The sequence below is a fragment of the Ptiloglossa arizonensis genome, chromosome 3, assembly GCF_051014685.1.
Source record: "Ptiloglossa arizonensis isolate GNS036 chromosome 3, iyPtiAriz1_principal, whole genome shotgun sequence".
Lineage (NCBI taxonomy): Eukaryota > Metazoa > Arthropoda > Insecta > Hymenoptera > Colletidae > Ptiloglossa > Ptiloglossa arizonensis.
The window spans coordinates 25123434-25135950 of NC_135050.1; the positions used below are offsets into that span (position 1 = coordinate 25123434).

Here is a 12517-nt window from a genome sequence, read left to right on the forward strand (position 1 = left end):
AAAATATGAATAAAATTTTTGCTTTAGAAATGTTTAATTATTAGTTCTCACTGAATAAGTAATTGTCAAGAGGGTATTTTTAAAGAAAATAATTCATTTTTTAAATAGAAAGCATTATTTTGTTTCTTAGTAAATCCGTATCACTAATAATTTGTTGATACAATTATTTATCGTTTCCGTATTATACATTGTTATACACATGTTTATAACATTACAATAACAAAATTTGATAACAATTTACTGAATATTACTAAACGCTAAAAATAACATTGCTTAATAAATAAATAAAAGTTCTGTCTTATTTATTTGATGAATATAAAAATAAGTAGTAAAATTTATCTTACACAATGATTTTCATAATTTTTTTTATATTAAATAAGTAAGACGAATGATGATAGTTGTCGTCTTTGTACAACACATTAGGGAATATTCGTTATAATAAATGATTTTTAATGAAACACTTAATTCGTAATCCGTCAATGGTTTCGTGTGTCAATACTGGTACACCAAACAAGGTTACTTTCTTCTTTTCATGCCAGGATCATCCTTTTTAATTTATAGTATACCGCCTTTGGCAAGTAGAATTTATGTCAATGCCTTCCTGTATTGTTTCAAAGCTTCAACTGTAACACAAAAGAACATTATAACAGTATTTTAAACATAATGTCTTGTAAGTTTTTTCAAGATGCCTAGTGAAATGAAAATTGTACAGAGCGACTAATATTAGGTGGACCGGAAAGTAATGTCGTTTCTGCGCATGTCACTATTTGATTGTCATTTGTCAGCTCATTGTGTACATTAAAGTCGTAGCAAAGACATTCTGAGGTTATAGTGACTTGTTTAGTTGTAAATAATTAAATTTAAAATTTTTCTTTACAATTTTGGGTGAAATGGCCAGCCAAATACCAGAAGAGGTACATATCCGGCAGTGCATGCTTTTTGAGTTTCGCAAGGGTAGTAACACAATAGTTGCTACCAAAAACATTTGCGATGTTTATCCAAATGCATTAGACGTTCGTAAATGCCGAAGGTGGTTTTCCAAGTTCAAATCCGGTAATTTTGATCTTTCCGACTCGTATCGATCAGGAAGACCAACAACGTTAGACAATGACGTGTTAAGTGCGGAAGTGGAAGCAAATCTGTGTCAGACAATGGAGGAATTGTCAGTCTTAACCAACCGTGGTCGACCATCCAAGAACATTTGCAGCAGATTGGGAAAGTAAGCAGAGCAGGTGTTTGGGTCCCGCATAATCTGTCCGAAGAGAACAAGGCTAACCGATCCACCACATGCAACTTATTGCTTCAACGGCACAATACAGAAGCGTTTTTTGATCGCTTGATCACCGGAGATGAAAAGTGGGTTCTTTATGATAATCCAAAACGCAAAAGGCAGGCTAAGCCAGGTTTACACCCCAAAAAGGCCCTTTTGTGTGTTTGGTGGAGTATTCGCGGCGTTGTTCATTTTGAAGTGCTGAAACCTGGACAGACTGTGAATGCAGACCTTTACTGTGAACAATTAGATCGTGTAAATAAATCTTTAATTGAAAAGTGGCCAGCGATTGTCAACAGAAAAGGCATTATTCTGCAACACGATAATGCAAGACCGCACTGCGCAAGACGAACCTTGGCAAAAATTAATGAATTGGGGTGGGAGGTACTGCCTCACCCACCATACTCGCCCGATGTTGCACCATCGGATTTCCATTTATTCCGATCGCTTCAACACTTTCTAAGTGGCAAAAGATTTGCAAATTTGGATGATATTCAAAATGCCATCTCTGTATATTTTGCTCAAAAACCAATTGATTTTTATCGATCCGGCATTGAAAATTTGCACACTAGATGGCAAAAGGTTGTTGATAATGAGGGTGATTATATCATTGATTAAAAATAAAAACTCGTTAAAAATTTATGTGTTTGAATTTAATGTAAGGAAACGACATTACTTTCCGGTCCCCCTAATATTTTTGATAGGGTTTTAGTCAATTTGTGCAGATAATAAAAGAAAATTATTATTTTAAAATTTGTATCGTCCTTTTTGTCTCTTGATGGAATTTTTCTCGCCCTTTTCTAACAATTTAACTGCAGATCGAGAATAGAATATACACCGTGGGTCAAAATTCGTGATATAAATGGAGTCAGGAATAAAACAATAGTTGTCTGCTTTGGGTTCTTACAGTTCTAACGTTCAAAGAGGACGTTAAAATGATTGCTTTAGATTCGACTTGGAAGTGTTGACACCCTACGCGTGAGGGCACTGCTGTTTCTCTTTCTTAGATTTGTTGGGAGTTGTTACATTTGTTCTATCAATTTACTGCGCACTTGCCGAGAACGGTACGTTTCATGTTTGTTCCATCTTATCGATCGAGGAACGTCGCGGAGTTCTCCAAAGCTTCTGAATATTGGACCGGTCGAACACTTGTAACATCGGCCTCGAACGTTTCGCGTGTTGAGCGCGTATCTTAATCGAGCTCGCTATCGTCGAATTATTTCCGATGCGAATCGCTGTAATTGCGACACAACTGGTAGATAAGACAGTGCGAGTTCGTCGCGGCCACCGATTCGACAAGGATTTATCTGGGCTAACATTACGCTCGTCTTACATCACGTCCACGCTTCGCTTCTGTGCACGCGTGCGCGTGCGCGTATCGGTGCGCGTGCACGCCGCGAATTACGAATTTTTTCTTTTCTCTCAGCGTGCATCTTATCGTTTACGGAGGAAAAAATGAAAGACAAAAATGGAACGAAACTCTTGGAAACGGATCAGTCTTGCGGCGCAACCAGTTCGCGATGATTTTTTTCTTTTACGTAGATCGACGAGATCTCTCGACTCGGCGATTTGCCATTATGTGTTTAACCCGATATTGAATACGTCATAGAGCACGTGACGACGAAAAACCGATCCATTCAATCCGATATTTTGTCCATCGACTCGTTTTATCGGCTACTTTATTGGAGTACCAAAATGCACATAAACGATCTTACGTGACTCAGAGCGGAATATTCGTACAGTTCGTGAAATGCAAGATTTTCTAGATTTAATAGTAATTTAACAATAATATCGTCTCAGGACGCAATATCTTTTTAATAATATTTTCTTAGGACCAAGTGTCTTAATATATTTCTCAGGACACGTCTGCGTATTCCGTTAAGACCGATAATCGAAGCAGAATTAACCTCAAGAGTCTCGATCTAAGAATTTCGCAATAGTTCAGATCCCAGTGTCCTTAACCCTCTTACTACGAACGACTTCGACGCGAAACGTATGCCACGTGCGGGAGATTTTCTCGCGCATTTGGTATACGTACACACTGAACGCCCATGGGCGTTTAACGCAACCGATATTCACCGATCGCCCGTAACTGTTAATCGTAGTTAAACAGTCGAGCTCGTCAGTTTCACTGTCCAACCGTTTTAATATTTAACACTAGTAACGGTAACAGATTGTATCGTTACTATGTTCGATAAACGCGTGGTAAATTAAAGCGACGCTTAATTCAAATTACGTACCTAATAACAGGGTAAGCCGCGTTTCCCTTGTAACCGAGTTTTCCCGACAGTCGGAAGAGTTTCCGCAGATTCTTCATGTTCATCTCGAACACAGAGCGCTTCTTGCGGCCGCTAAGACAGAAATCATCGGACAAGTTAGAGAATAAGCGTCGAAGAACTGCGATTGCGAACGATGATCAATTTAAAGAAAACATATTTTCTTTTTACTCACATTTTCGACGCGTCCAATTGTCGACCACCCCTGGTTACGGTTACTAATTTCCCAGTCATTTTCGAGAGAGCCATCAGAGTCTCCAGTTCCGCTCGCCTCTGATCCGATAACCGTTTTTGTCGTCTGTATTGTACGATAGACACTTGGTTGAATACGATACTTAATATATCCACCAGCGAATGAAATTTAATATTTTCTTACCGAGAATACGAAAACTCTCTTCCAGTGAGTAAATATAATTTATCGTATACAAACTCACGCGGAGGAAAGATTTTTTCCGATGGTAAATTGAAATTAATTTACTTTGGAACGTGAAGCGCGTGTAATGGAAACAGAAACTTTTCTCAGTGATTGTACGAGTCGTGCAATTTTTTCTTTCATTTTCTCAGCGAGTTCACGAAGCTAATAAGCATACCAACAATATGTAAACGATGCATACATCGGAGAAAAATATGCGTCAAAGTAACGTAAATGTCAGGTGTCGGGACACGTGGATTGTTTTGTTGTTTTTTTTCTCTATTTCTTCGCGAACATCTCAAAGTTCAATGTTCATTTCTCGTTAGCACGAAGTCACCGCGTTTCACGAATTCAAAATACGTGCCGCGTGGAATACCGTTCGAATCGTTGCGTAACGTTTGTACAAACTCGAAGGGAACGGTATAATTTAGCAACGTTAACGTGAATTTGTAATCACGATCGAGTCACGATGCTGACAAAACGATGACCAAATTACTTATCCGGAAAAGAACGAATCGATGTGCATTGAAATTTTTATTGCAAGGAGCGCCGGTGAATTTTTTTTTTTTAATTTGAAACGGTTGTTCGTGGAGGGAGAAAAGTATTCTCGTTAATGATTCATCGGTTAAAATTTTAATATATCTTTTTGCTTTAATATAACGCTCGAGATACGTCTACCTGTCGCTGAACAAGCAGTCGAGTGCTGCAAGTAGTGCGACCGACTCGGAAGATTGCACTCGCGAGTTACGCAGTTCCTATTCGTCGAGACACTAGCGCCGCCTACACGAATAACCGCGATCTGTAGTAAGTTTCGTCTACCGGGCGCATCATCTTGTCGCATACACCCGTACCTATCGACGCGTTCTTATCCGTGTCTGCGACAGTGTCGTATCTGTACCACCGCGACAACGTAAATCGATCGCTCGTTGCACTCGATGTCAGGGATTTCGATAACATTGGAACACGAGTTTGCCTTTCTTTTATTTTCATCGGGGTTTGAAACTCTTCTGGAAATATCGCATATAAATTGACCAACTGTACCGAGTTTCTTAAAAAGTGATCACGAAACGACAAAGATCTTAAATTTGTTGAAAATTTATCTTCGATTCGAGATTTTTAAAAGCAAAAAATGACCAATTCCTCGATCGACTCAATAATATTGAGTTGTTCGGAAAGTGATTTCGTTTTCCAAAATGGAGAATATATAATTTAATAAAATGTTTATACGCTGTAAAAAAATCGTGTTTTATTTTCACAAAAAAAAAAAAAAAAAACGAAATAACTTGTCGTACAACCTAATACAATTTGCCCCGGTTGTCGAAACCTCGAGTACCCTCTGAGCTCGTTTTTGATTGCACACGATTATTAATTTTAAAACCGACGCACACGTTTCGAGTGGTACTCCCCCTAGCTCATGGTACTTCTTAGATCGCGGTACCATATGTTTCGGTATGGTTCGTATAATTGATAACGTATCATCGATACTCGCCAATGCTAACATGCGAGTGTATACGTTGTATATATTTTTTTACACGCGCATTTGAGTACTTTTTTTATCTACTTTAATAATCTACGCATTTATGTGTTATGCATTTAATATATGCATTTGTTCGATCATCCGTAGAGATGTTACTTGGTCAAATGTATGAATAATTTTTCAAGTGTTTTTCGAATAGAAAACTAGTTTGCAATCGCTATCACTGGACTTGGAGTTGTTTATTTGTATTCTTTCGAATACACAAGTATACTTGCGATCGACGTATACACGAAGATTCGATCAAGGTTTACCTAAAACGTAATCGATCCTCGACTATATTGTTTTCGATTACCATTGTTTCTAATTAAACGATCAAACTACGAGAGAATTACAGGTATAGTTACTCACTCTTTAACAGCTCCTAATAATTCTTCGTTCGCCTGTTCGGCAAAATGGTTTTCCCCTGTTTTCGCGAAATTCAACAGAGCATCGTGCGCCCCGATTTGATTTTCATTCGGGTATCTATTGCACAAACATAAAACCAGATTTAATCGTTTCGTTTCGAACGAACAATAATCGATTAATTTCCCGACGCAACATTCAGAAAATTAATACGAAAGTGGAGCATTGCGCTTTATTTTCGCGCGCAAAAAAAGCACCGATACGAACTTTACTCGTTCAAGATCGTTTCGAACTACTCGTCTTCGATCAAATGATTAAATACGATGCAACATCGGTCTTAGATAACTCTAAACCGACATTTTCTCTATCTTTAAAAATTCGTTACTAACGCGCAACGATTCACCGTCGAATAGATTTGTTTTTATTCAAAAAAAAAAAGAAGAATAAGGAACACTCTATTCGTAAAATAAAAAAAAAAAGAATAGGGAACACACTATTCGCAAAATCGAAAAAAAAGAATAGGGAACACTGTATTCATAAAATCAAAAAAAAAAAAAAAAAAAATTCCCTCCAATTAAGAAATTTACTCCTCGAGAAACGCAGTAATCGTACACACTGGCGCCAAGTATTTCCACGCGGAGGGTTGATCCGCGTTTAAACGAGAAAGAAAAAAAAAACGATAATTACCTTCCGTGGCCAGGATGTGCAGAAATGATCGCGGCCAGGCAGGAGAACGCAAGAAGGAACACGATTTTCATCCAGGACTTCATTGTTTTACGATCACGGTGTCACGTACGGTCGTTGAAAGGTGATTTGAATCGAACGAAATTAGCTCGTGGTTCTATTTCCGATAAAAGTTTCTTTGGTTGTGGACGGTGGATCGGGATCGCGGGGATCTATCTTCGTGTCGTTCTACTTGGTAACTGTAAGTTAAGAGTGCCAGTTACGCGTATATATTCGTCGCGGAGGATCATCCTCCCCACTTAAAAGGCCAAACGTTGCTTCTACACCCCCTTCGTGTTATCGCTGTGAAGCACGCTTATTGTACGAGAGCGTGGCACGGCGTCGTGCGTCCATTTTTTTTGGAATTTCGGCACCGTCATTGTCGCAACGCTCGCTATCGGCCGGTCATACGACCCAACCGTACACACTAGGTTCTGGTTCTCTTTGTTTAAGAAGACGCGGCTATCTGCCGAGTAAGAACGTAGGATCGCGAACAATTGGACAGATAAACGGGGAGAACGTCCCGATACGATACACGTTGTACACACACGCGCGTGATCGCGGGGTGTGTCTTTATCGAATTCTTTTTTCTCGACAAAGTGGGCGGACCAGTTTCGGGCATCTTCTCGCCGATAAACGAGCGCGTGTAACTTTCGATAGAGCTATCGCAAGCAAGGGTGCGTTTTCGTTCGAATTTTAATGGATACTCGATGAGATACTCTCAACGCTGGACGCTCGCAGATCGGTGTACCGTGTGTATGCCTACGAGCGTTTAGCGTGTACGTGCACTTAACGAACGAGATCTTCCATACGTGGCGTACGTTTCGCCTCGAAGGATTGATACGATGTTCTTTGAACTTATCGAAGCAATATCAGCGAAACGGTAGCAACTCGCAACGATACTTTTAATTGCTTCGTTAAAATGAGCAAATATATTCGATCGGGTGATCACGTGCGTTGAACGCCTATAGGCGTTTAGAGTGTACGTATTCTTAACGGGTGAGGAAATCTTCCGCATACGGTGAACATTTTGGAGTCGAAGTTCGCAGTTCGGGTCGGTGCGATATTCTTTTAACTTATCGAAACAATATTGATAATGTGGTTGCTATTTTCGGTCGAAGCAACCTTAAAAATGTCCAAATTTCTACGAACGAAACGCAGAATACGCGCTGAAACACTTCCAATATTGCTGTGTCGACGTTCTCGTAGATATACATTATTTTGTAACACGTTTCATTCGCATAATTATTTTCGTAATCTCCTTTATGCAACGACACATTCTGAAAAGGTCATCGAAGACGTTGAAAAATGAGTTTCGACGAGTGCGTATCAACGCTCTTGTAAACTTTCTTTCGAAGGGGATGGAACACGATGTAGTTTTTTTCTTCGTACTATAAACATACGGGGATGAAAATTGAATTTGTTTCATTTATTTAAGATTATCCAAGCTTTGCAACTGAAAAACAACGATCGAGTGTCCCTAGATATGTGACGTTGCGAAAGGTGCGCATTCGTTCAAAGGAAGAGTATATACGAGTTAGTGGTCGAAAGTATACTAATCGAATCGTACGAATTTCGTTTTATCGTTTTCAATTATTAGATCCACCCTTCCGAAGTTACATTCGTTAACGAAGATACACTTTTAGCGCGCGAAGGTGAACAGACGCGATAAAAATAAAATCGCGCAGGTCGTATATTCGTACGAACTTCTTTTATCTCATTTTTAAATAAAAAAATGAACACCATTGTATACTATCAGGCACGTGTGTTGTTCCAAATTCCTCTCGAATTCGTTTGAGAATTTTTCGCAAATTTTTCTCTCCTCGCGGCCCGATGAAAAACACGGAAAACGTCTTCGCGCGGAATCGAAACCGCGGACTTGCATCACATTCGTCATCGACGTGGTACATGGCTATCGATCGACACGCGAACGGAAAAATAAAAATGCTGACTTGGTATCGATAGTGTTTCCTTGCTGTTTCTTTTTTTTTCTTAATTTTTCTCTATATTAGCAACGATATGCGTAGAACCGAACACGCTTGGCACAGACGACGAACGTTTCCGCATATCGGGAAGACCGTTTCGTTGTAACTATGTTGCTAGTTTCATCATTCGTATTTTACTTGACTATCAGTCTTAGATAGGATGACGGGAAATATAATTTCGAAATATAATTTCGTCCAGACGGTTTTTTCTTATTTTACGTACGCGTGTTGGAAGTCAAGGGACCGATGAAATTGAACGAGTCACGAATCGTTAAGGTAATAGGTTCAAATTTCTAACAATAAATATCGTTAAGTCGATTGTACGTTACGAATGTTCATCGCTGGACGATCTCGTTACGATATTACATTTTATAGTTTTATAATAGATTCTTGGAATACGTTCGGGGGGGTTTTCCAACGTCTTTGGATCGACGAACGTGGATCAGTTTCCTGGATCGATTTCCCAGAAATTTTCGAAATCGTCCAGAGTCTGCGCGAGATTCCGATCGTTCGATCTCCGGAATCGCGTGGATAGGACGAGGGACCGATTATCGCTCGTGTGCAATTTATATCTGCGCGTAACTTAAGGGCGATACGTGTTGTAACTCGGACCAATCGTGAACACGATCCTCGCCGGCTCCTCGTACAATTTCGCGCATTCCTTTGGTCGAACGATAGCGAATTTCAGATAGCGAAACCCGAAGGGGAGCGGAAGAGTAAACTTTTGACCCGATGGAAAAAAATAGACCTGAAAGAGTGATAGCGCGTATAATTAAAGCGGATATCCGACGATAACGGTGGCCTTTAAGCGAACGTACAGAAAATTCTGTAATGTATGACCTTGATCGACCGTGCCAATCGAAGGCACGAAGAAACGTAACATCGAACGTACGAAATGTAACGATATCGCGGAATCGACGACGAATCATCGAACTCCGCTTTCTGTACGTTTCACAATTTCGATTAAATTTAGAGAGACGACGAAACGATGGTCACGGGAGAGATTCTTCATTTTCATCCCCGAGATCGTCGTCGATTGTATCGGTAACTTCGGATTATTCGAGAGGTGGGAAACCTTCTCCGTGACGATGCGCAAAGAATATTCGAAAAAGTATTTTCCACGAATATAATCAATTCGTTCCTTCATTTTACGCTACCGTTTTACGCTACGTTTTATAGGTTACGCTTAATACGCTACTCATTGTACGCTACTCTTTATATACAACGCTTTTCATGCTACTCCTTATATACAACGCTTTTCACGCTACTCTTTTTACGCTACTCCGTTTGCGCTACTCTGTTTACGCTACACCTTATACGCTACTCTATTTACGCTAGACCTTACACGCTACTCTGTTTACGCTACATCTTACACGCTACTCCTTTTACACTACGCTTCATAAACTACACTTTATACCTTACGCCTTATACGCTACATTTTATACGCAACATTTTATACGCTACATTTTATACGTTACATTTTATACGCAACATTTTACACGTCACGGTACGATTACATATTACACATTACGCTAAAGTGACGGTCACGCTTTCCAGGAGACGTCGACGCAATTTCAAATACCTCGCTACACATCGTGACGGTCATTTCGCGCGCGATAGCGGGCCAGAGAACGCTGATCTACCGCAGTACGAAACTGCATCGGCCCCGGACAGGCCTCCCCCGAATCGCGGGCGTTACAACGAAAACGGGGACGGAGGGGAGGGCGGAGGGTGAGAGAAGAAAACAAAGTAGTTCCGCGCGAAAAACACGGAGGGCGTAGAACGCGATATCGACGGTGGAAATATTTTGCAAGCGTTACACTCGGCCGAGATACACTCGGCTGATCCGTACGGACGGTCGTCGCCGATGAAATCGGTCGTTCTCGGGCGCGCGTTGCACATAGGACGGACACCACGCCAATCGGAAATCGAGGATGTGGGGGAATTGTGCAACTTTGGAGGCCCGTTCAGCAACGGGCACACGTAACGTTCCGCGCGATACGTTTAACTGCGCAGTAACCATTGCGAAACAACGCCACCCACGCGGTCCATGTGTGCGTATTTGTGAAATAATTTCGATATCTATCGGGACGAGCGAAGCACGTCGGCCGATCGTCCCGGCCAATCGCGCACGCCACGGGCGAACGCGACTGAACTGGAGCCACCGATTGCACACGTGTGTAGTTAATAAATGTACCGGGTGCGCGCGCATCGGGGCTTCAAGGGGGCGTTTCTGCTTCGGAGCGTTGAAAATTGAATAAAAAAAAATCGATTTTGCGAAAGTAAGAAGGTGGATTTGTATTTGTGTAACACGCTCGATGCTTCGGGGATTCCGAGAGGTCGTTTATGGTTTGGAGCTTTCGAAATTTGAAAACAATTGGTTTTGTAAATGAAACAGGAAAAGTTGGAATTGTATTTGAGTAACATGCGCGATGCTTTGGGGATTCTGAGAGGGTGTGTTTGGTTTGGAGCGTTCAAAATTATGGAATTCCAAAAAGATTTTTTCTTGTAAAAGAAACAAAGAAAGATGGAATTATATTTATATAATATGTGCGACACTTGGAACTTATAAGACAACGTTTTTGGTTTGTAGCGTTCAAAATTATGAAATTGAAAAAAAAATTCGTTTTGTGAAAGAAACAAGGATGGTGGAATTATATTTGTACAATATATAGAACGCTTTTGGGATCTTGAGAGAGCGTTTCTCATTTGGAACAGTAAAAACAAAGGAATTTTTTTTGTCAAAGCGACAAGGGAAGATGTAATTATATTTGTGCAATATACGTTGGTACGGGGCATTACGAGCTACCCAATTTTTTTTAAATGGAAAGTGTAATTATATTTGCACAACGATACAGGCATACAGGTTTAATTACAATACATTGCAGTTTTGCATTTAATTTAGTAACAGGTGGCCGAAGCTGCAGACGACGTCCCGGGAAATACCATCTTCTCGCGACGACGCGATTCCATTGGATGTAGTCGTCGGAAAGAAAATAAGAAAAAAAAAAAAGAAACGATTAAGTCGTACGAATTGCAATAAAAGTTGAACAAGAAGAAACGCGCGAAACGTATATTTAAAATTGTGACTCTTGTTACGAGTTCTCGTCGAAAAAGTAGGTCGATCTACCAGAATGAAGAAAATTCGATTTAAATACAGCTGGAGTAAACAAAGTGAAAATACTGGCAGAATTGAGAAAATTCGATTTAAATGGAGACAGAGCGGACAAAGTGAAGATTAACAAACGTTTTCACAGAGAGAAGGAAAGAATAGGCTCTGTTTAAGGGGAATGTGCCACTACGCGTAAGTAGAATATGGACAGCGCTGATCGTTTCGCCATACGAAGGCTGACTATGACGTCTGACCCAATACGAATGCGAGGAATATCTTTTTTTTTGGCAAAATACGATTATGGAATATTTAAAATTAAAGAGTACACTGGTGAACGAATTAAATGGTACGACGATCACACATGTATGTGTACAAGTTGAATTGTAATAATCTTTGTAGCATTTGTATGTTTAATAAAGTTCGTCGAACCTGATGGATAAAATTTCATTGAAATTATAATAAAAATATGCAAATTAATCGCGCGTAAGTTTGATACACGTACAGTTTGTGCGTTAAGAGGGTCTGGACGGGATCGATGAACAATTGATCGGTATTCCAAAGTGTGTTTGCAATTTCAGTCGATTTCGCTCGCGGAAGTCCGCAATAGCGAATTATGGTGCACGGCTCGTCTCGCTGGGAAATGCATTAAATTATGCGTTTGTGCGTTCCGGTTGCACTCTTTCGTTTGTGACATATCTGGGACAGATTTCGTTCGTGTCGACACGAAGTCGGATCGCTCGAAGCGCGGGAACGAACGAACACGTATTTAAACGCTGAATCTGCGATAAAATGTATTACGTCTATTTTATTCACCTAGAATATATTATTAGGTTGTACGGGAAGTTTCGTTTTCTTTTTTT

At 40.2% G+C, this 12517-nt stretch overlaps 1 protein-coding gene and 1 long non-coding RNA gene across 5 annotated transcripts; one reads left to right on the forward strand and one right to left on the reverse strand.

The window, feature by feature from the left end:
- Positions 1–109: 109 nt before the first annotated feature.
- LOC143144451 (uncharacterized) lies at positions 110–10685 on the reverse strand. Of its 4 annotated transcripts, none has more exons than XM_076306866.1 (6): positions 10398–10685; positions 6525–6760; positions 5844–5957; positions 3722–3844; positions 3511–3621; positions 110–623 (listed from the first exon to the last, which is right to left on the reverse strand). In XM_076306866.1, exons 2-6 carry the CDS (start codon positions 6605–6607, stop codon positions 620–622), a joined length of 435 nt encoding a protein of 144 aa, XP_076162981.1. In that variant the 5' UTR covers positions 6608–6760; positions 10398–10685; the 3' UTR covers positions 110–619. The 4 variants fall into 4 exon arrangements, with proteins under 4 accessions (XP_076162981.1, XP_076162980.1, XP_076162979.1 ...); XM_076306865.1 differs by having other exon boundaries at positions 10366–10685; XM_076306864.1 differs by having other exon boundaries at positions 10128–10685.
- Positions 9959–12090, forward strand: LOC143144452 (uncharacterized). The gene is made up of 2 exons (XR_012991418.1): positions 9959–10599; positions 11139–12090. It is a non-coding gene; the product is annotated as an uncharacterized LOC143144452 (long non-coding RNA).
- Positions 12091–12517: the final 427 nt, after the last annotated feature.